The sequence below is a fragment of the Pelmatolapia mariae genome, linkage group LG13, assembly GCF_036321145.2.
Source record: "Pelmatolapia mariae isolate MD_Pm_ZW linkage group LG13, Pm_UMD_F_2, whole genome shotgun sequence".
Classification (NCBI taxonomy): domain Eukaryota; kingdom Metazoa; phylum Chordata; class Actinopteri; order Cichliformes; family Cichlidae; genus Pelmatolapia; species Pelmatolapia mariae.
The window spans coordinates 6,036,960-6,061,850 of NC_086238.1; the positions used below are offsets into that span (position 1 = coordinate 6,036,960).

At 39.2% G+C, this 24,891-nt stretch overlaps 1 protein-coding gene across 3 annotated transcripts in view; it reads right to left on the bottom strand.

Moving 5' to 3' along the window:
- The window catches only part of ccser2a (coiled-coil serine-rich protein 2a), a 49,744-nt gene that overhangs the window by 19,147 nt on the left and 5,706 nt on the right, over positions 1-24,891 (bottom strand). For all 3 annotated transcript variants that reach the window (XM_063491030.1, XM_063491033.1, XM_063491032.1), the window contains exons 2-8: positions 15,733-17,213; positions 15,432-15,643; positions 5,889-5,982; positions 2,623-2,731; positions 2,110-2,281; positions 519-584; positions 244-366 (exon numbers count right to left, since the gene is read on the bottom strand). In XM_063491030.1, coding sequence (XP_063347100.1) covers positions 244-366; positions 519-584; positions 2,110-2,281; positions 2,623-2,731; positions 5,889-5,982; positions 15,432-15,643; positions 15,733-17,170 — 2,214 coding nt within the window. In that variant the 5' untranslated portion in view covers positions 17,171-17,213. The remainder of the gene's footprint in view (positions 1-243; positions 367-518; positions 585-2,109; positions 2,282-2,622; positions 2,732-5,888; positions 5,983-15,431; positions 15,644-15,732; positions 17,214-24,891) is intronic.

Here is a 24,891-nt window from a genome sequence, read left to right on the forward strand (position 1 = left end):
GTTTTTAATTTAATTTTGTCAACTATAATAACTTTGATGCAGAATAATTCATGACACCTTTAAACACAATTCAACAGCAGATATGCCTCACCTACTATGCTTGAAAAAAAACAAAACAACTATTCTGTGTAATTTCTGTCTCAGCTCTGAGGCAGGACGGCTGAATGGTTACACTCCAAGTATATCTATATGTGGCACAGATTCCCCTTTTCAGTTGTATAAGCCATGTTTACAACGACTCACAATCTGTTCCTGTTGATGTTGTTGTTGTAGTTCTTGACACTGCAGCGTGAGCTGAGCAATGATCTTGTCTCGACTCCTCAGTTCCTCTCTGAGCACCTGCACTTCCTTTACCAGCACCTCCAACTAAAAACACACACGCACACAAACATATACATACACACCCTTATTTAGGAACTAAAAAAAGCATAATAAAGTGATAGATCAAGAGATAGATATGTATCATATACCACATTTTCAGTCAATCTTCACTGTAAACTCCGGTCACAGTTTCTTACCTGTGTTGCAGAGGTACTGTCTTCAGATTCCACAGGAACATCTGCTGGAGTGTCTGTATCCTCAAGCTGGAGACAAACAAACACACACATTCACAAGAGAGGGCACGCACACAGACAGAGAGTACACAGTGAGTTGAATCAATGGCAACTGCCTACAGCATGCCTCAGGAGCAATATTTCACTATGGTGGAATAATTTTACTCTTTAGCACATATACTCCACTGACCCTGAACTGTCAGCCACAAGTGTTAGATACCAGAGGCAGAGTTTGTTTTTGAACTAAAGACATTTATTTATATCCAAAAAATGTCCTTGTATCAGTGGCTACTTGTGTGTTAGACTTTTCTATAAACTCCTACAGCATTAATGTAATTATTATCCCAATTATTTAATCAGTGCCAGCCGCAGGCTTTTAGAAACCAAGCATATGTACTTAAGTGTCTGGTATTTAATGTTTAATGAACATTTTGTCAACTAGCTTGGTAACAATTTTCACTTAAAGGGTACATTCCACTTCAGCCTCATTAATGTTATGTAGAATTATCCAATTATAATCTGCAGGTATAAAGAGAGTTGTGCTGGATTTCAGCCTTTGATTTAGGATTTAGCACAGCTGGAAGCTCATCCTACATTTGCTTTGAGTTCAAGATCATATGAAAAAAAACTGCACAATTAAGAACAAAGTTGCTAAAAAAATATCTTCCCTCTTGAGGCTATACAGCCCAAGTGTTTGACTAATTGCAGCGAGCACAGTGAACAGATCTGAAGGAGACATTTGAATTAAACGTAAACATTACTTTTTATGCTGCAGAGGCTAAATTGAGTCGAGGCATTCGAGATAATTTTGTTTTACTGAGTGTGCAGTGTGAAGTGCCGATGCCTCTGTGCATTTCTGCGATTGCCTAAAATTGGCTGTGTTTCAATAGAGAGATGATTTTGTGTGTTCTTCGTACATGTAAGTGCACATTTCCTCATTCAGTTTCTTCCATTTCCCTTTTCTTCATCCCAGTCATCCAATCTGTTTCTTTCCTCTAAGTGGATTTCTCTGATTGACAGGGGTGCATCTATTAAATGATCGCCTTCACAGACGCACATACTGTATATACAAAACGGAAGCACAAGTGTACTGTTGCACACAAGCCTTTTGCATCACGCAACTTAATTCATTTTACTGATCTGAATTGCAACAATTCACAATGGATGAGGCCCTATGTGAACAAAAATAAGACTGGCCCAGTACATTAAAACAAATAGCAAAGTCTTGTCTTGTCTTTTATGATCTCGCTACAGTGCAACAGCTACTGGATTTATGCAATTAGACACAAAAAAACCCCTAAAAATACTCAGTGTGGAAACCTGTTAAGAAAACTAGCTCCTTTCAGTTTTATTAAGACCCACTTTTAGTGTGTTCAGTGATATAGTCTGCCCCCAGCATACTGAAGAAGATTACTAAAACTAAACCTACAGAAAACTAGTACAAATGTATAAATTATAGACAGAACTGCAGCCAAAACACCCTCATCCCCATGATAAGCAGTACAAGTACGTGTATCGGTTTTTGTGTTTGCATCTGTGCAAATGTGGGTCGAACCTCTAGTAACGTTTTGAGCTTGAGCAGCTGGTTCTTGAGGAAGCTGCAGTCCTGAGTCATGTGCTCGAGTGCAAGTCCATCTAACATTGGCATGTAGCCATGCTCCCTGCCTTCCTTTCGGGCTGAGTTCTTTGAAGCTCTGAAACCATCATAATGTTGGAAGACATGAGCCCTGAGGGAAAAACGAAAAAACAAAGACAGAGAAACAGTGACATATTCAGTGTATTCATATCTTTTTAATTCGGCTTTTTAGACTCATGTTAAGGTTAGTTTATTTGTACGTAGTGGCTCAATAGTGTAGTGGTTTACACAATTGACTAAAACATGAAAGATTCCCAGTTTAAGGCCAGGTGGAGACTCAAAACCCTTGGGAAATGCATGTGTGGAGTAAAATACAGATTAAAAACTGTGATGTACATGGATGCTGGATGAACCAATAGCAACCATAATGAGTTTTGTTTGGTTTTTTCTAACATTTTTCTAACATTTCTTACTCTTTCAAACCTGACTGACCTGGTATCATTATGAAAGTGATCTGATCCACTCCAGCGATGGTGTTTACGCCGCTGCCCCTGCCGATTGGCCCGCTCCGGGCGCTCAATATGGGACATCCTATCAGTCTCTATAAAGAGAGAATATAAACCAAAGTGAGATGTAGTAAAGTACATATATGTATGTCTGGAAGAAGAGGACATAGGTGATGGTTGGGGATTATGACCTAAAATTTGTAAAGCAACTGTTTGACATGTAGCCTCGATGTAGAGTATAGCCTTAGAAAAATCACTTCTGGTGATACTGTTATGTTTGTGGGTGAATATGAGGCATAAAAATTCAAAGATACACATTTTACAACAGCCCTAAGTTACACGCACACAAAACTCTATAATGTATTTAGTCCCTGTCATATGCCAATGTATCATTTCAAGTTGCAAGCAGTAATTTCACCCATTGTTACCTGAAGTCACTAAATATCATTGAGTTTCTATGCTCTGGTCGCTAGATCGCTGCCAGGAGCTTCCTGTGTTGATGAGGGTTAATTCTAACCTTCACTCTAAGCTGAACCTATCCATACTCTATCCTTAAAAAAGTGTTTACACTACAAACTAATCATTTAGTTTTGTGGGTTTGCCCTCTATACCTAAAACAAAGAAAAAGTACTAACAATGTAATACAAATATACACAAAAACACAATAGCACAATGCACTATTATGAATGCCCTGTGGTAATGAATACCACTGTGCTTCTTTCAAAAACTCTAAAACATCTGCATGAAAATGATGAGATTATCCATCTCATCCTCTCAACTGTTCCCACTATCAAATGCAAACAACTGCTCTCTCTCACTCACTCACTCACTCACACACACACACACACACACACACACACACACACACACACACACACACACACACACACACAAAGTGACAAGCCATTTCATTTTCAAGGAGGTAAAAGGACACAGTATTTGGCAATACTCAATAGCATATAGCTGTGAAATGAACCATGACTGCAACAAAATTGACAACTAACAGAGCGCAACCCCCAGGAAATCAAAAGGACCCTTGACTTTCTATATACCAGATGCTCTTTGGACTGAAGGAAAATGGGTAGAAAGAGATAAAGAAAAAGAGATTTAAACAAATATTGGCAGACTAAAAGATCCAATCTGAGGAATTCAGCAGCTGTGGTTAAAATACTTTACCCAGAGTGTCACCTCATAGCACAGGAGCAGACAGTCTGTCTCATACTGAGCTGCTACATTCCAGGAAAGTTAACCACGTACAGTGACTGCTTTTCAGCTCAGAAAAAGCCTTCTAAGTAAAACAATCTGAATATGTTCCAAGTGTTGGGAAAAAAAATCCGTAAATGTAGAGAAACTCAGACGAAGACTAGAGCAAAATAACTCCTTGTCCAGTCAGCTGGTGAACTGTTAAAAGGCCAGAGAGAAAGTCAACTGAGCTCCCCTCCTGCCTGGCCCAGTCTTTGTTGACAGCCTTGTTTTTCTGGGAACTCCCTAGGAACTGGAGCCGGGGAGAGAGGACTGTGGCGGTGGTGGTGGTAAGAGAGCAGATGAGGTGACTGGTTCGTGTCCAAGCTAGGAAGTCACCAGCTGAGACAGGCAAGAGAGGAAAACTGTGGCCCCTCTTTTTGTCAAGTGACCTGACAGCTGGATGAAAAGATTTTGTGAGGCCTCCTCTATCCTCCACTTGTTTTTTAAGTCCTCTTCTCCCCTTTTGCTCTTCCTGTTTTGAGCCGGGGTGTCTTTAGGAGCAACACCCATCCGTATCCCACATCTCTCGGCCTGCCCTGTGGGCTGGGTCAAACTGGAATCCTCAGCCTGTCTTGCTTTCACTCTGCCTCACATGACACTAACTCTACCCATGACATACTGAGCTATAAATATGGCTGCTACCCGAAAAGGATTAGGAAGCGATGACATTCCAATTCACATTCCTCTAGCGTGTCTCTGTGTCCCTCTCTCAAAAACAAGGAGATCACTGTTTACAGACAATATATACTTTGATGCAAATTTCCTGGGTATGCCAAGTACGCAATAAATTCTACGTTCATGAAATTTCTAACAGTCTGTTTCTGTTCTAGTTGTTTTTTTTTGTTTTTTTTTACTTGGAAGCACAGATTCAAATCTAAAGTAGTTTTTGTTGCAGTAGCTTAATAAATGATGCACAAGTGCACTCATAACCTTGCATGTGCACAGGAAAGCATGCACACAAAATCTACATTGCATTTTAGGAGGTTGAAGGGAGTGCTGTTTGCACATACTGTATAGGCTTGTCAGAGGTATCATGCATTAAACCCATTAGCCTTGAATTCTACTTTGATAAGAATGGTTTTAAGATTGACGGGGGGGGGGGGGGGTCACTCACTCGAGTTCAATAGATTTAATGACATGAGAGGTCAATCTCAACCCTTCTCTCTCCTTGTGACAAACATTATCTGAACAATCCAGTAATAATACTGTCAACACTATTATGATGTGGTAATGATGTGACCTGATTACCTTTAACACCTACATAGAAGCTATTTTACTCAATCTTAATGAATCCGGAGTTTGATTAAATTTGCAGTGAAAAGTGAAAATGATTAGAGAAAACAGCCAAGACTCCACAGATAAAGGATCAAGGCAGAGGTGGGTGACGTGCTGTCTGAATATAAAACCATTAAACTAATCATGTAAAACCATACTGATGCTGTCAAGAGAAACATATGTACAGGCAGGTCTTGCTAAGCCTGTATATCTACTTTGGTTGTGTCTGTACCATATGCACACGTACCAAGTACATGTGCATCTGTTCATCCATCATAAACACAGCCAAACAGCTGGCTGAAAACTTCTAAAAGTAGCTCTTATCCAAAGCCAGTTTTATGTCAGACTTGGAGCTGAAATTAATAACTTCATCAATCAAACATTAAAAGAGTACACCACATTACAGACAACCCTGTATCCATTAAAAGAGTTTGCTGGATGTTTCTGAGGCAAATCTTCACCCAAGGATACAATTTGTTCAAGCCATTATATGCCACATAATGAGACTACTAGAAATAGAAAGTTCTGGCCTTGGCAATGGTTTTATTTACAGTTTTGATCAGAAAAGCTTTGCTGGAAGTATCTGCTTATAAATAAAAGGAACGGTTCTAGCCAATAAAGCTGCAGCAATTTCCATGGCCGCAAAATAACCTTACAAATCTGAATAAGATAACTGCAGTTAGGAACTACATGTCTCTGTGTATATGTCTGCAAGTACGCATGTGTTCTGACCATGTAAGCCATCCTCTGGGAGGTCCACATCCAGCATGAGGTCATCATCATCCAATTCTCCTGTTGCCAGAGGGTCCAGGTTGTTAAGGATGTCCTGAAAATCACAAAAATAAACACAAAAATTATAGAAAACAAAAGCATTAAATAGCATCACTGTTATATTACTTATATATGAGTGCATTAAAGTTGTTATATCAATTTGCTTCTTGGCAAAGTCATTTTTTTGGAGGAAGACCAGCTACAAAACCAGGGAGAGAAAAAACCAGGGCTGAGATGCAGTTTTTGCCTGTGGTTAATACATCCTAGCAAGCATATGTTTTGTGTGTGTCACATGATTTGGAAATGGATGCAGCCTTTTATTATTTCTGTTATTTCCAATCTATTTTCATTGGCCAATTAATTCATTTACTAGAAAAAACAGTTAATGCAGCACTATCAATTACCTTGTCTTTGATACCGTTTCAAATGATCGTCTTACTCCAGTGCCACAACAGAAAGAAGATGATCTTATTCCATACATCAAGACAAAGACACCAGAACAGGCTTTCAGAAAAATATTGCCCGTTTATGAATGATAATTCAGAAAGCTTTGAAATTTCAACAAAACACTTCACACAACAGCCTCAAAATATGCAGCTATTCTGATTGCCGTGCAGCTGTCTACCAAATAATTCAAAGCACACCCAAAAGCAAAGGAAAGAATCAATAGTTCAAAGCTTTATTTTTCTAAAGCAATTTTGTGCCTTACGAAGCTAAATTGACGGGGCTTTGACTAGAAGACAGAAGCATAAAATTACTCATTATTGAATATCTCGTGAGTTGCGCGATAACTGCCTTGTACACAGTGTTTCAGACTTAATGAAGAAGAAATGAATGAAGGAAATAGAATAAACAAAACATATTTTTGCATTCTTCCAAACGGTATCAACCAAAACGTGGGTGGAATCTTTGTTGTTTGAAGAGTCTGTATACAAATCAACCTGTCACTTTTGTTTTTTCTTTTATCATTTCTCGCTTCCTTTTTTCTGATTTTTGACTTCCTTCTCTCCCCCAGCCTGTTGCACTCTTTTCTCTAACCTTGTAACTCCCATCCAGTAAATAAAAGTTTTAACACTAAAGGTAGAGAGAAGAGAGAATGTTTTTTGGGCGGATCAGCCACCTCTAAATTTGCACAGTTAGAAATGTATATTAGCATCATAACTGTGACCCAACACTGAGGTAAAGGTAGATCCTTCTTTGCATCAAGGCATTTTAACTCTTTAGCTATTTGATAGTTTCTCCATGTGTGCGCACAAATCTGTGTGTGTCTTGAAACAACTCAAAACATCTATAAAACAGTCACATAGCAGAGAGAGTAAAACAGCAGCAGCTGAGCTTATTCAGCTGGAGCACTGGTGTGCAGTAAGAGGCATTTGACAAAACGCACAGCTTTGTACAAAAATTACACAGGAAGCACAAGTTTTTTATGAAGGATGGTGTTAAAATGCATTCAGTATAGACACCTGAAGCTTTGTGTGATATTATGCACATTGCAGAATCACCTGTCATGACTCCAATATCAAGGTAAATGAAATGTAAAATTATCATCCACTGAGCAATATAAAATTTCCCCTATATCTTTCATCACTTCCTTCTTTTCTTCTACAGAAAATCATTTGGTTTTATCAATATACTCTACTAACATCAGCAACATATTATGGATCAGTGTTTTCTAAAAGGATACTTTGTCATGTCAAGACGAGGAGCAAGGGACTGAACCACCAAACTGCTTCAGCACCTGAATACAGAACTTCCCTTTTATTGACTGTCCTCAAATTACAGTTTGCACTTCCAGGGGAAATTTCAATTCACACTGGCAGGACCCAACAGCTTAGAGCAGTGAAAAATTCAGGATAATCTCCCAGTAGGCAGGTGGGTGTGCACCCATGTCAGCAGTAGATTGGATTAAGTTATATGTACACTAAAGTCCTCAAGTCCACTAAAGTAGTCATTTATGATGGCAATCCATCTCTGGCACAGATCTGGCCCCAGGTTAATTACTTAAAACACGGACAAAAAGAAGGAGCTTTCACTGTTTTCTGTGTATTAAGGGTATCTTGTTGAATGCAATAACCCCTGTGCTCTAGCCAACTACTGTATCATCTTGTTAGGTTAGGCTGAGTATGAATTTTTAAAACTAATTTGATCATGATGACTCTTAAAAACTGTTTTCTTTAATAATGAATATGAAAGTCGCATGATTTGGGAACCTGCCGATTAAACTGGAAAATCAATCCCTGCTTACATATAGAAAGTAGCTTTGAACCTAATGTAGTATTGTTCACAAAAGGGATAACTATTTGGCTTGTAGCACATGAATTTGACAATTTTGACAATTTGATGTGCACATTTTAAACACCAAGTGTTTTTGTCTCCTTCAATACAAACTCTGTAGGATGAGCAGCTTTCGGAACAATAAAAAGCCTCGGGTAGTTCTGCCAACTTAATCTGCTTCACAGTGCTCTGCTTACACAATGACATCAGCTGGATCTTCGAATAAACTTCCCTGGATCAAATACTGATTAAAACCGTCAGAGTCACTGAAAAAGGTCGAATGCTAAACTTCTTTCTCTCAGTTTTAGAGTTATCCCTAAAAAAAAAAAATTCCAAGACTGCCAGCATGAAGACTTGGAAAAAAAAGTTCATGGTAGAAAACTTCATTGTAACCATTGTTTCCTTGAAGTGTAGCTTTTCATGGTCTGCATGTAAATTAGCCTCATGGCACACAGTGAGCTAAAACCACAAACTACAGATCTGGATAAAGTTCATCTTTGTTTTAACATTTTAAAAAGACAAACTTCGGGGCAAGATAAAAGTTTAAAACCAACAGTTGCCAGGGTGAAGTTGTAGGCTGACATTTTTTGTGGGTGTTTTTGCCTCTTTCAATCCATATAAAGTGAATTGCAATCCTGTGAGGAAATCTTACATTGCTTACTTTGGCAGGGTAGCCAAAACAGATCTTTACTTTTGTACCTCACAAAATAGCATCTGAAGAAAAACACTGTGTAATCGCAGCTTAAGTGTCAATGCAGTGCTGTTTCTTAAAAATGGGCTGGCACTGCATGGGCATCTATTGTTACGTGTGTGAGTGTGTCTGTGTGTGTGTGTCTGTGTGTGTGTGTGTGTGTGTGTGTGTGTGTGTGTGTGTGTGTGTGTGTGTGTGTGTGTGTGTGTGTGTGAGAGAGAGTGAGTGAGTGAGAGAGAGAGAGTGAGTGTATGTCATTGTAGTCCATTCACCCAAATACTCTGCAGCTTTTGAACACTCACAAATACGTTTTCTGAATAGAACCACCGCAGGATGACTGAAATGGGGGATAATTCCCGTTTGTACTCCGAGTCTTCTTGGCTTTAACAGGAATGGTTAGGCATATGCTGTGAGTGGTTAATATTCAATATATTCAGGAGTAAAATTCAAAGAACAACAACAAATCCTGGGTTCAGAGAGAAAAATGTCATTATCGAATCTCAGTTATAATGAAAAGAAATATTATTTTTAAATTACTGGTCGAGCTTTCATTCAAACCAACATCCTGTCTAATAACGGAATTCCAATATACAGCAAAGAAGGTATGCGACTTGTTTAATTACAACTAAATCTTTAACACCTAAACTCCTAAATAAAAGCTGGTATTAAAAGCTCATACTTGTAAAAAGACGACTCTGAGCAGACACAAAACTTGTACCTTGTAGCAACTAGAAATGTCATATTAAGAGCTTCTTTGGCACAACCTTGATATAAATTACTCTGTTGCTGTGAATGTGCCTTTATAGCATAAAAATAATTTAATGAATCGCTTTTTATACTCTACTTTTTTTTCCTTAATGTTCCAGAAATTTACAGATAATAACACTGATCATTTGAAGATGTCTTCCATTCATTATGAACCCTAAAATACTGTCAAGTTTTTTACTATTAGATATAATAATGAGCTTCTTGTCTTCCTACATAAAATCTTATTAAGTAAAATACTGTTTTTACATATACAGATCATTTGCATTCATCAAAGAAACAATGACATAGCTAAAAGTGGCAATATTCTTCATGTAATTATTTTTCTCTTCAATTATATTATGCACTGGAAAGCAGAAACAGAGGCATTGTGGTGGGAATATACTGACTGGCATTGTTTAATGAGTGATAGCAGCTGCAAAACAGAGTAAAACAGACTTGGAGAAAACTTGAATCAGCAGTATGTCTTTCCAAGATTTATCTTTCCTCCTCCATTTCATTTGGTGCACAGTGTTGACAAAATAACAGTGCTGTGCATAGTCTATAAATTGTAGTCACAGACACTCGTATAAAAACGATCTTGGTCACAAATAAACAGTATAATAAACAAAAACAGGCTGCATTAATGCAGCAGTTCTTTAATACTTGTGAAAGTAAGTCTAGACTATATTTGATTCTCATGTTACGTGCCATTTCATACCTTGCAGTTTTAAATAATTATCACAGTTTTACATGTACTTTAAACAGGTATTTTACTTTAAAAACATATGCAATCAAAAACATTCAGTGAATCATATATCCTTTGGTTTGGACTATGAGAATACTTACTAAAAGCATCACCCTCCTCAAACTAAAACATCTTCCTCCCTCCTTACAGTGCAGCTATAAGGATCTAGACCCTAGCAGCTACACCGTAAGGCAGTCCACTTAGGGAAATGCACACATCACAGTGAAAGCAATCTAATATTGGGATTGCTTAATGATATTAAGCAGGGAATTATTTAAAATCGACTCACCTTTTATACTCACTTATTAGTTTGTTGTTAGAACTAAAATGTGCCCAAGTGAAGAAAATTTACCTAACATAGTTTTTCCATACCTTCGTTTGCTCATTTCCTTCGCTAAAAATGACTGGAATTTATTTATCTGCAATCCCAATAAGCTAGATCAAATATATTGGTAAAATCTTCACAGATGCACTCCTTGGACAGCAAGCAATAAAGCCTGCTAGCTAAATTTAAAGTCCATAAATTGATCACACTTAATCAACCCAATTTTGTCACTATAATTGATTTTGCAATTATCTTGGCAATCTGCTATGTTATTGGCTTTGTTCTTCCAAACAGGGCCCTAATAAGCAGCAGCTTAATTCTTTCAACAGGTGGGGGTATAGCTGGGAATCCAAAGTGTTTATAAAAACATTGTGGTAATGATCTATGGTGAACAAAATTGATCACGACTGTGGGTATGAAGCGTGATCATGATTGATAATTATAGATCACATGATGTCATTTGACCACCATCTTCACAAGGTAGAACTGTGTGTGTGTGTGTCTGTGTGATGATCCCTAAACAAAGGACTGAATGCACCAAAAGAGATGTACACAAAAACCACTATTTACCTTAAAGCGTTGCAGCTGTCGGTCTAAAAATCAAGACAAACAAAAGCAAGTGAGCTATAAGCCTCATTAAAACAACAGCATAGCTGGGGCACTGGCACCATGTTCCATAAATGGCTGAGCAGTCTGCAGACAAAAGGCTTAAGCACCTCACTCATTTAAACACTAATGAATTGACCTGTCTCAACCTGGCTCCACAAAAGCCCAAAATTAGAGGCAAAATAAATAAATCAGGGATAAGAGGCGACGGTAATTCTGCAGCTTTGAGGAAGCCGAGGGAAAAACCAAAGGATTACTGAACAACCATGAGTTTGGTAAGGAAACACACACAAAAGAGGGAGGGAATGAAGGAAAAAGGTAGAAAAAAAAGAACAGCTACCCAGGAGAAAAACGGATTAAAACGTGCAGAATTATAAGCAAAAAGAAAAGATAACACTGAAGCATATTTCATTCAAGGTTTCATACTGTGAAGGGAGATGCTGAGCTGTAATTCCAAGGAAGGGAAATATTTTCTTTTAAACGAGAGAAAGTTCAATGCTTATGGTTCAGGAAATCAACAGAACTAATTTAACTTCTCCATTTTAATGTGACCACAAAGTTCAGGTAAATAGGAATCAAATCAAAGCTCAAAAAAGCTCTGATGATAATGTCAAAGAACACAATCTAATAACCCTGCATTGCATGATGAAAAGGTTAATGTGGACTGATTCGACTCTACAGTAATTTGCGAGGCCAAACAGCACAACAAAACCCAATGCCAAATGAAGAATTACACATGACTGTCAAAACACATTATAATACAAATGTGTTTTACAGAAGTAAAATGTTTTTAGAGCCGTTACAATGCATATGGGTTGCTATTATTGTCCACAATAATATAAATAGTAGAACGCATCAATCAGCATGTGAATTTCCTACTGTGTCAGCTTCAGCTTTGTCTTCACCCACTGCGTTTATGATCGGCTGTGAGCTGCTTTAAATCAAAAACAAAAAAACAACCTTCAAATATTCAAGCAGTTTAAATATAAAATGTTCCCAGGTCTACTGGTGCTGTTGCATTCTATGAAACATTGAGCTGAGAGCTGGAATACATCGGCAGTAACTGTGAAAAGTGGCCCTCCATTTCACAATGCCAATTTTGTAAAGCTGGTACAGTACAGAGCTGCATGGTGCATCATGGGAATGTTATTATGAGCTCAGGTAGCCCACTCCTTGATTTTGCACAGAGGCATATGAATGCAGATAGGGCCACATATAGCCAGAAAAATACTGGCACACACAAACCAGTAGCACTTACAAGCGCACCCACATCGTGTTGTCTAAAGGATGCACAGCGCCTCCAAGTGGACTGAGCATGGCACTGCAGAGCAGTGCAGCGCAGCAATACCGGCAGGAAAGCAAACATCACATTCCAGATGCATAAATGCTATTGTGTAAGCATCAGCTGGACACTAGTGTTTACCTTTTGTTCTTAACTATGAGAGAATGTTTTTTAAATACACCACATAAATTGGGCACAAGTAACCCACCTTTCTTTATTTTTCCAGCATTGAATTCAAGAAGAGTTTGTTGAGAAGCTGTGAAGTCAAACTCCTGCAGCATTTAACTCAATTACCCCTTAAATAAAAACACAGGGTCTCAAAAGGTATTACACAACACATTGATTAAGCAGGACACCAATCTACTAATCCATTTGGAGACATCCCCTGTTTTGTGACAGGATTATTTCTGCTGCCTTTCTTCTACTTATTACAAAAAAATATTTACTCGGTGAACAAGGGGAGAATGATTAATGACAGACACAAACAGATGGAAAGGAAATGGTAGAAAAAAGGAGTGGGTTAGAGAAAGCTAACTGCATCCAATTACGGTAAATGGGCTCATTTCCTCTAATCAAATAGCTCAGTTAAATATCTCAAAGGCAGATTCCCCATAGAGTTAATTTTCACACACCAGCAGTCACCCATTAAGTTTCCCTCTCTCTCTTTCTTTTTGGTCCTACTTATTACCTTTTTTTCTTTTTTTAACTGCATTTCTCTCATCTAGCTTCTGCTCTCTCATTCAAATCATAAAACACGCAATATCACCACTGCCCTCTTCACTGACCAGTGGAAGTGGATTTTTATTTTACTCTATTAGTGTAAGATCTGATGACTTCTTGGCACGAACTCACTGTCATGTCCAAGAAACAAGTTTAAGATTATCTGAATATAAAAAGTGTTTCTCCCCATGTCTACATGCCTAAATGTTATTGCCACGTGACCCTTCATATGACTCAAGATTAAACAAAAACAACATATTAAATACTGAAACTTAAAATATGACTGCTTGAATAAAATGCTCCCTGCTTGTTTGAATATCATGCTAGGAACACATTTTTAAAAAGGTGTGACGGAAAAATAAAAAGTTGTTGAAATATGCCGTATCTAATAAGCCAGCAACAATAACAAACTACAATGGCAAATTTTTGTCATTTTACAGTGCTTTGCATGTGTCTTTAAAGTTTATTTTTTGTTCATTTAAAAAGAAACAAAAAAATTAATCTTCTTAGTTTTAATATTTGTTGTCTATTTTTATTATTTTCAATTAAATATAAGACTTTGAAATTGTTGAAATTGAAATTGTGAAAAACAACACATTTTGTTTTTATTTATATTTCAGAGAATCATTTGTTGCACTTGTGATATTTCTGAGTACTAATGAACATATATGTTTTAAATAAAAAGGGCAGTAAACAGGTTGACGTGGACCACAAGATGACCAAATACACGTCATGCTCCGATATGCTGTCCATATTATAGATGGACTTTTATCGAGCCTTTGCTTTTTCAAGAAATCTCCATCATGATAACAGTTGAACTAATCTATTAGAGAAATGCACTCAAACACACTCATCTGCATACGCAGATATACTGACTGACTCCTGATCACATACACATGTCTAATGCACATGTGCTTGTAATGATCACAGCACTGAACAAATACAAGCACATCCTGTACATACACAAAACCAGTAGTGCTTTTTTGCTTTTGTATTCACTCCTAATCCATTACTGTGAGATAAACACATGGCACTTTCAGTGCCTTGAAGGTTGTGTCACATAATGAAAGTAGTAAACACACAAAGCGTATTATAAAATTTCTAATCCAGCTCATTTTAAGCTCTTTATGCATTCCTGAGATCAGGTGCTTGGGTACCAAAATATAGAGAATCAAAGCAAGGCCAGAAATTCTAATACTACACGGCTGGTGGGCAGGTTAGTTTTCCTTTGAGACAGAACGAAGCCTTGGCATGAGACGGGCAAAGAGAGCTGACTGAAAACTAGAAAATTTTGATTTTTTTTTCTTACAGACTTTGTTCTGGCCATTAATGTATAAATATAAAAAGAAGAACTATTTGAAAGTGAAACTGACTACTGAACTTTGGCACCATGAAGGCAGCATAATCTACAAGTAGGGCATAAAGTATGTACACCGTATTTTTAGACAAGACAGGACTAAACGTAGACTTGGCTCTTGAAATTAACACTGCGTACATTACATTGGGTATATTTTAGTCTTCCATTTCTTGGTAGAAAAAATCAAGTACTTTGAGCTCTGCAAGATGCTTGAACTCTTGTCTGCAGAAGCCACAGAAATGTTAACAGACCATTTGTTTAATGTGTAGCAGGTCATGCTTAAAGGCTCAAAACCTTTACATTTCCTTCAACTCTCTCCTTCTTACTTGGAAAAAATCCAGTTCTCAGTCACACAAGTCCATTCTTTGCCAACTTTCAATCAGCTAAAGCAGCAGCTCTAAGTGTTCTCCGAGGTTTTTAGCCTGAGTAACCACATAATCGCTAAAGGGTTTTGGCTGCTCTCCACCTCTTTCATTTTCTAAAAAATGCTACTGAGCTATCTGCCAGTTGACTTAAAGGCAAGGAGGGGAAGATTGGCAGAAGAAAAACGCTTACTTTTAACACAGATAATTGATTAATTATTCTTCAGAAATATGGATATCAAACTATTCCTTAATTTACTGTTAATTAGTTGCTTAAAATAATTTAAATTTCATATTTTTTAAATCACAATCAGAGTAGAGTCAACTGAAAAAACTAATTGTGGGGTTTTTACATTTTTATGTAAAAACTAGTTAAAGGTGAAACAAGGACTTACTATGCTGTTCAGCTCTGAGTCATCATAGCTGTCTAACCGATGAGCCGCAGGCCCCCCAAGGGGCTCAAGCCCCTCTTCATCCCACATGTAGGTTCCACCAGAGCTGTTGGAGGGTGACAGCTCCACAGATGAAATCTGGGGGGCATCAGTCTGCTCTGGAGATAGCATCAGTGATCCTTGGGACTCCTGCATAGGACTTTCTTCCTTATGACCTGCAACCACATAGACAAAAGGCTGATCAAACACCACAAAGGATAGCACTGTATCTATTTGAATTTGCTTTCCAAAGGGTGAATTTTACCAGTCAGATCCACAGACTCCCAGTCACTGGTCTCATTTAGGAGGCTGTCTAGCTGGGCATCACTGGCAGCTTTTCTGTTGTCAGGCATGTCCCCATCACTGAAAACATCTCCCACACTGTCGAAGTCATCTAGAAACTCCTCACTGATGTCACCTCTCTCTAGAGATGAAGCAGAAGATAAGGACATGTCTTCCAGGGTCTCGGCTGCTGTTTGGCCAGCTTCGCTGTGCCCAAGACCACCGCTTCCTCCTCCTTTTCCTTCTGCATTCCCAGAGCTTCTGTCACTTTCACTTTGAGAATCGACTTTGTCAGCCTTGTAGGTTGATTCATTCTCCAGTAGACCTACACAATCAGAGGCAGTTGAAGAGCTGATATCCTCCTTAATGTTACCTGGTAAAAGAGACTTCTGCTGTTTAGCCTGCCCAGTTCGGGGCAATTTGTAGCACAACGACCCCCCACTGCTTGCCATTGACTTGGTCAAAACACTACTGGGGAGCAGAGGCTTCCTTAAAGTACGAGGAGTAGTTGGTGTCGTAGTGATCAAAGGGCCAGGCAGAGAGGACGCAACTGATGAATTTTTGTTGTACTGAAGTCCTCCAACCCCACCTAAACCACCTGAACCTCCAAGGCTGCCATGCAGTCCTAAACCCACTCTTCCATTACTCAGTTGAGGGGGTTTGATAAAACTACTCCGAGGAGGCCGGAGCTGAGTGTTGGCCAGAGGCTTGGCTAGTTCCACAGCCCGATTAAAAGAGAAAGACCGTATCATAGGCTCACTGGTGGGCGAGGGAATCTGTTTAAAGTGAGTGAAACTATTTGAACGAACCATGTTGTCCAGTGCTACAATCTTCAGGCTCTCACTGGACTGGGACAGGCTGTCTTGAGAGTTGCTTCTGGTAGAGCTAGAGCCTAACCTTGGTCGCACAAGCCGAGACTCCAACCCTGTCTGAGTAGGAATGCTTGCACTATTACTACCTGTTTTAGAACTTCCATTCATGGGGCTCTGCCCTAACTTGGTCCCAACTTTGGGAGTCATCTTTGAGGATTGCTTTTGAATAGCCTTTGGGCTTGAGACAGCCACCATCAAAGAGCCTGATCTGCGCATCTTAGGTGTTGCTGGAGAGCCATTCTTTACTTCCTTGATCACAGAGGGAAGCTGTGTCTGAGCCTTGTCTTCACTTTCATCCTCAGGGGCAGTGGGAATGGATGGACTAGAGGGGTTTACCCCCTCATCTCTCTTCAATTTTAGGGAAACGGGTGACGCTTGGATCACACCATTTGGGCGTGTTACTGATGGAGTAACCTTGCCATCTTGAGTAGGGGTGGCTGGATGTGCAGAACCATTAGAAAGGGCACTGGTGCCACTAGTTGAGGAGCGTCCACCGAACTTAGGCAGTCTGGATACCATGGCAGACCTGATGGATGCTTTTTCTTCCATTAGATGCCAACCAAGGCATGGAGCGGCATGGAATTTTGCACAGCTGAGAAAAAACAAAAATTGACATAAAAACAGAATAACATGTGATTAGAGTGTCCATAACTTTACTTAGTGATAAAGTATCACACGATAAAACATTTGAATTAATCACTAGTGTTTTAATAATTCTTATTTTTATATCCATCCTGCTGTCTAAATATCTAAACAAACTGTCTAAATAAAAGAAAAACAAATCACACCCCTCCCCCGCAATTCTTTTTATCTGTCATTAAAAAAAAACTACTTTTATTTTTTAAAATAATGTCAGAAACCAGTATCAGTGAACTCTTGGTTATTTATATAATTACAAAATATGTTAATTTGACTTTCATGTGTTTTTCTTGTCATCAACACAAACCTGCAGTGGATCTGTGATGTTCAGTGTAATAACCTATTCAACTGAAAACCATGTTGCACTATCTAACAGATCCGTATAGTCACTAATTGTTTTGATACTTTTCTAATGCTTATCCCACTTGGAGTTGTTATTATAACAGAGCATCTTTTCCTCTGAGTGACATCAAAGCCTACTAATGAAAGCCCAACCCAGAAAGCAGAATGCCAAACGCAGTTAAGATACTGCAACTAGCAAATGCACTCAGATGCACAAGCACACACATGCAATTGCGTGGTCTCATCAGCAATGCTATTATAATTATCTTGTAATTATCCTGTAATAGTGCTAAAGATATTCTTTCCACCTGTCGCAACGGTTGCAATCTTCTTTTCATAGACTGTTTACTGTCAGTGGAATTAGGAATTAATCTGGCACGCATGAGGACCTGAAACTTTGTCACGCCAAGTTTGTCTTGGTGTGTGCATGCTGAACCTCGAGAAACAAAAAGGCTCTGCCCTTTCAGCTGTCTCATAACCACAAATTTGAATCCCACATGGTAAATCTGATGTCTCTTCACTGAACTCTGCTGGAAACATTTGTGAATGTCTTAGATATTTCTTAGATATAAACTACTGAGATTAAGTAAATGTCTTAAGATTAATAACAAGTTCATAGAGTGAGCTTTTTTTTTAGAGCTTTACAGATGAATAGCCCTGCACCTGGCACTGGTTTTGGAGAATTTGCTTCCAAACTGTCTCGCCAATGAAAAAAAAAGAAAGAAAAGGAAAGAAAAAGTGGGCAAATTGGTAGACACTGCCTGTGGGACAGGGGGAAACCAGAGCTGGGAAGGTGGCCAACATAATGAATAGTGAATGGAGGATATACAGTATTAAAGCCAATGAAGGGAGAATACAAGCCTGTTCCCTCTGGCTCATTGTTTGATTCATTCAGTTTCAATCACCCATGTGACAAGTGTACATGTGTTGGTGGTGCACCTGTATGTTATATCCATCTGGCTAGGGAATACTACAAATTGAAAAGTTGGTGATACCCAGATGGCTGGTGTAGTTAGCAGAAAGCAAACAATCTGTGTAAGGAAACAAAGCAGTTACCAAAACTAACTGCCAACAGAAAAAAAAAAAAACTTATTGTTACACCAAATGTTATTTAAAAATACAAGTTATCATTCAAGAAAAGCTTATTGTGTTGTAGCTCTGTGGCAGATCAGGAAGTTACTCCCGTGAGTGGATTCCCTGACAAACTGTCACACAGCTACAAACACACATACGGCAGCAATAATTCAATCAACTCTGAAGAGGTGGAGGGGGTGTGCTGAGTCACAATGTGGGTCTCCTATCCTGGAAAAACCTCTCTGATACAGTGTCCCACATTCCCATACAGGAACACGTGCTCAAACAGACTCTGCCACGGAAGTGTCTGGCAATGCCACCTTCCTAATCTGTTTCACAAACACACATGTGTATAGATGCAAAACGCACACACTTACACACAGATGAAAAAAAAATCAGGTCAGCATGCGCAGGCAGGGCAACCAAAGCCTCTTTGCCCTGGAGGGGGTAGTGACTACGCCTGTCTGTGTGTGTGTTTAATGGGTGGTGATTAGACTAAGGGTTTTTGCAACTGTCAGTGGCCTCACAACATTTCCAGTTTCATTCATATCTACAGTGGCAGGTCACTACCACATAGCAGCAAACTCACACAGCAAATGTGGCAAATACCTATTCATCTGGGTCATCTCACCCATCACTCAGCCACTGAAAGTTATAATCAGTAAGCTGCTGCCTGTTTATAGAGATGCTGCAAGGAAAAATAACACCGTTGAGGTTTCGACCTTTTATTAACCGCAAGGCAAGTGTGTCAAAAAATTCAAACAAGTGGAGAGATAGATGCTATAAGACCTTAAAACATTTAAATAACTAGAAATCAACAGGCAAATAATGTCCTATCATCAAGGCCTTGTAAGTGTTAGCATTCAGATGGGTATTGTCTATATTAATTTTTCTATACTTTAAACTATACAATAACCCCGTTTTTGTTGGCTGAATAATTTCAAAGTGAATGGCCTTTTACTAATTTCTATGCACAGAATAGCCTTCCTAACCGGCTCTATTCCAATAAAAAAGTACAAAGACAAAGGTCAGCACAACAGAGCCACAAATAAACAAAATCCTAACTGACTGACACACATTCAGAAGTAGCGCAGTAAACCGTGCAGACCATCTGTCAAACGCTCATATCTGGAGACTTGCCCCTCCCCCACAGCCAAGTACTGGTAAATAAGTAAATATCCCTTTGCTGAAATCAAGTATGAGGTCTGAACTATAACTAAATGGTTCTTATGTGATTCCAATAGTAAAATAGCCCAGGAATAGTCCAGCTGTCAGGATTATTAGCATCCTTCCCTGAACTGAAAAATGGTGTCACGGGAAAGCAAAATATTGGGTTTACAGAGTGAAGCTGTAAAAGATTACGTTCATCTCGATGTCCAAAGCATCATTATATCATTATAATAAATTATCTGTGATATGCAAAAGCAAGCAGAAGAAGGGTTGACACGAGTAAGCTTAGACTAGAAAAGACAGAGACAGATGCGTAAGTGCAATTAGAATGGGAGAAACAGAAGGACGAGACTCGAGGCACACTTTTCCCACAGAGAGATCCTCTGCTGGACGGACAGCTTAGCATCCCAGCAGTGATCCCTGTGTGTGAAATGAACAGTAAAGTGACATGACATCTTTTCTTCCTCTCTGTCCCAGAGAGATGGTGCACTTTATTTCATCGTGACAGTCAGGGTATTTGGCCTTCCTTCATTTCAAACTCAGAGGACAGCCATGCAGAAAGCACCCGGCAGAGGAGCAGGAAGGCTGAAAAATTTGATCTGGATTAGTAAGGTCGTTCATTTCTCTTCTGGCAAAGCTTTCACTTTTGATGCGCACACATGCACCCAAACTACAGAGAAATGCATTCTTCAGGAGTAACAGGATGGATGCAGATAGGATGCGACAGCCTGGAGCGATGATCTATTGGGTCATTGGGGCTACGCATGAATGGAGGTGCTCTACTACACACAGTAAATCCCCATTCCTGCTGTTTATCCCCACAGCTAATCTGTCCCCAACTCCCAGTGCTCATAGTTCCCTATCATTACAAAGCCTCCATACCATCTCTCTACAGAGCAGTACGTCAAGCTACATCCATCTTTTTTTTCCTCTTCTAGCTTTCCATCAGCAGACTTTTAATAATTTAAGGGATGAGAAGTTTTTTTGACTTTATTCAAACTCTGCAATAAGTATACTACAACATAAGGGATGTCAAGGAAGATGTAATGTTTCTGGTGAGATTCGTATCAATATTTTTCATAATTGTACTCATGCACTAACCTTACAATCCAAAGTCAAGTATTAGTTACCACCGTGGTTATACTTTGTACATAATTCTAATTATAATTTCCTTTTTTTTTTAAGAAGTGCTGCTTTACACCACAAATTATATATATTTACTATTATAGCTGATGAAGACAATTTCTACAAAAAATTCAATTGATGATATGATTTAAGTACCTTAAGATATTTGAGGTTTCTACTACACAATGCCCTCTGGGGGGTTTTGATCTCAGACACGAGATTCATTTTCTGTCTTTCTAACAAAAATACTGTTAGGTCATTTTTAAAGTGGCACATTTTAAGCAGCGTTTAAGTTGAAGGGGTTGAAAGCAACAACTATATTACCTCATGTGGGACTGAACAAAAACAATAACATCATAAAAATAAACAAATCTGTAGCCTACTACTCTACTTTCCATCTTTTTTAATCTGTCTCTCCTGTTGCAGATTAATATAACTCAACTGACACATTATCCTTGTCTGAAGAGCACAGTATGTCATCCAGCCTGCTCTACTGTGTGAGAATAAAGCTCTGAAGTGTATGGGCCACACCAGCCATGCTCATTTAACCTCTATCTTAAAGCAGTTTTACCATCAACTCAGTCATTTAGGAACTGTGTCAACCAACTAAATTACATTTTAAAAACGAAAATGCACAGCCTAAGCAACTTCACACAGCACTGAATCAAAACCAAAGTGCAACCTCATTTGCATATATTGACTGAGTCTAGAGTCTCGCTGGAGTAATAACTAGGCCAGTCATCTGGACAGAGCAGTTGTGGGTCATAGCTGTGTCCCTGAAGAGATTAACAGAGTGCCATTAGAGAAGGCTAATAGAATGAGACAGGGATGAAAGTAACGCTGGCGCTAGACTAATGTGTATTGAGTGAAAGCAATACTGGGAAGAGCTGCACTGATGTTAAAGGATGCTAATCCAATGACAAAGCACTGACGATTTGGTAATGTTCTATACTAAAACGTGGCAGATCAAATGACAGAGTGCAACAGAGGAAACAGTGAGTGCAAGAGAGGAGGAGCAAGATAAGGTGTGGCAAGCCACGGCACTGAGATCTACAGCTAGACCACAACAAGCAAAGACAAAATCACATCATCACATCAGTGCATCTTTCAGTGAGAGTCATCTAATCTATTTCCTAATGTGCATCACAGAAAAGTAGATTAAAAACTATTACCTTAACTTGGTGAATTTATGTTGAGTTGTTCATCATTTTTATCCCCAAATTAATCAACAAGGGGGGAAATAAATGCAGTCAAGTGGATCTACACTTTGTTTCCTCCATCATCTAAACTGAAAGTAAGGTAGCAGCAAAAGAAAGTAGAGCACAGGAAAAGGAAGACACCCTTCAAAGGTTGAGCTGTATGCTGCCCTGCTCTGTCTTTGCATGTGTGCCTGAGTATGCGTGTAAAGTGACGTGTGTGGCGCGCGCGCTGATGGGTGTGTGGGTGGAGAGAACAGAGCCTTTATGAGGGTGTTAATATTTGATGGGGAATCTTTTAGGGATCCTACTCAGTGTGCTGTGAAAGGAGAGGAGAGCAGAGGAGAGAAAACACCAAAAATATGATCCGCAATATGTTAAAAAGCCTAAAGACTAAAGTCACATAATCGCTCCCAACACAGGAAGGCTTATCTACAAGCTGAAGAAGCAATTTACAGAATGCTGCCCTATGCTATCATGAGATCACCAGAGGGAATAATCAAGGAAACAGATCCTGCCTCCAGTAAAGAGGAATATACTGTGGCTCTTGTAAAGCTCCACTGTGAATTCAATTTACCTCCACTCATTTCATGGTCAACACAGCATACTGGTTCCATTCAGTCAACCATTTCTGTTAAGTGCTGGCACTAAAACCATTCGAGCACTGCCACTTCATCCTGTTGTGTCTGTGATCTCACATGCCTTGATAAGTCCCAGCATGGAGTCTAAAGCAATGGTCATTATAACAGCAGCAGAACTGGAGGCTAACATACAGGATTTCTAAAGCATAAATAAGGTTTTACTTTGTTTCACTCAACGCTTTTGCTAGATGGCTCAATATAAATCAGCTGCTCTGCCCGTATGTTATTACACCAGAGGTGCAAAGTAGATAACTGTCAAGCTATTTTGAGCCAAAAATACTTTCCATCAAAGCTGAATGGCAGTTGAGGATACTGTTGTGATGCGACACTGATTTGGGATATATTTTATACATTCAACCATCACACTGCCAAAGAAAGTCTGAACCAAACTGAGTCATACTGCTGACTAGTCACGACACACAGAGACACCTTTTGAAAAGTTCTCATAATCTACCCTGAGTCATCTTTTACAAAAACACCCCTTTCTGAGGTGTGGAAGTCTTGGTGGCACTTATATAACTCTAATTATGTTCTCTGTCATAACAGGACAGATGTCAGCTCTCCCATTCTACTCCAAGCTGTATATTCGAGGTTTGGTGTATACGTATGACATGCATAGAGGGACATTTCTCTGTCTTCTCCCTCCCTCCTTACATGACCTTCACTTGAACCATGCTGTGAGAACACTGCAGTGCAGCTGACAGCCCCATTTAATTCCCAACTTATGATTGGCCACAAGGGTGAGAACGGCTGATAAGTGTCACCAAGCAACAGCGCAGGTGTCAGTCATTGTCAGCGAGGTCATTAGAGCTGTTCAAAAGCAGTCAGAGGCTGTTTTTTGAAGTAAGTCCACAGAACACCATATTACTGTGTGGTCACACAAGCTAGGCACTGAATAACTATACCACTGGGCGACCTGCAGTTTCAATTTAGTCATAAACAAGTAAAAATGTGGCTCAAATGAAGTCACTGCACAGTGAGGGGTTTCTGTCAGGGAAGTATTTACACCTACGATAAAGCCCGGAGGTTTCAGTGCAATTTAGCGTTGCACTTGACTAACACTATCCCTCTAGATTAATCCTAACCTGGATTTTTCTGCTGGTACAAGGCATGTGTGAAATCACTAGCACGAAATTAGTCATAAACAGGTATCCAGTGCTGCACTGAAAACCTCCTCCTTGCTTTGGTTGCTAGCAGGTTGCTGTGGTCACATTAGATTGCATGGAAGATGCTGACTTGTCTGTAAATACACACAATCTGCACAATCCACTAAGCACAACCTGTACTTTTAAAGTAAACATTCTCCATTTCTGGTTTCTGGTGCATTTTTTCAAGTTTTACCGCAGCTCCGGACAGCAAATGGCATGTGTCTGCAGATAAACTGGCATCTTTAATGCAAACTATGGCCCAACGTGGCAATCTGCTAGCAACCAAAGCCATCAAAAGATATTTTTGGTGCAGCACCTCCTTTGAAACTGATTTCACCTTGTGACAGCTAGCAACCTCCAGAAACCACTCACCATCCAGGTGAAGAACCGGTAAACATTTCTTCCAAGCAAGGGTGATACAGACTAGTCAGTACACCTGTGTACTGAGGCCTTAATTACTAGATATGACACACATTTGATAACTTAAAGGTTCTAGTTGTTTTTTCTAACCCATTCATTAATTTTTTTTTTCTTTCATTTATCCAATTCAGGGTTGCTGATGGGCTGTAGCCTATCCCAGCTGCCATTGAACAAGAGGTGGGGTACACCATGAACAGGTCGCCAGCTAACACAGAGAGACACGTAACCATTCACACTAACATCCACACCTATGGCCAATTTAGGTGATCAATTTAACCTAACCCACTAACTGCATGTCTTTGGGAGGAAGCTGGAGCAGCAAGAACCAAAAGGACCCAGCTAGCCAGTGGATTCGAACCTAGTAACCTAGTAGCCTTTCTTTACTAATTTGGAGCTAAATCTAGTCATTGGCAAACATATTCAGTTTCTTTACAACCATGTTTAAAGACATAAGAAACACAAAAATATTAGCGAGTATTTTCATCTATAACTGAGGGCAGAAAAACAGACCAAAA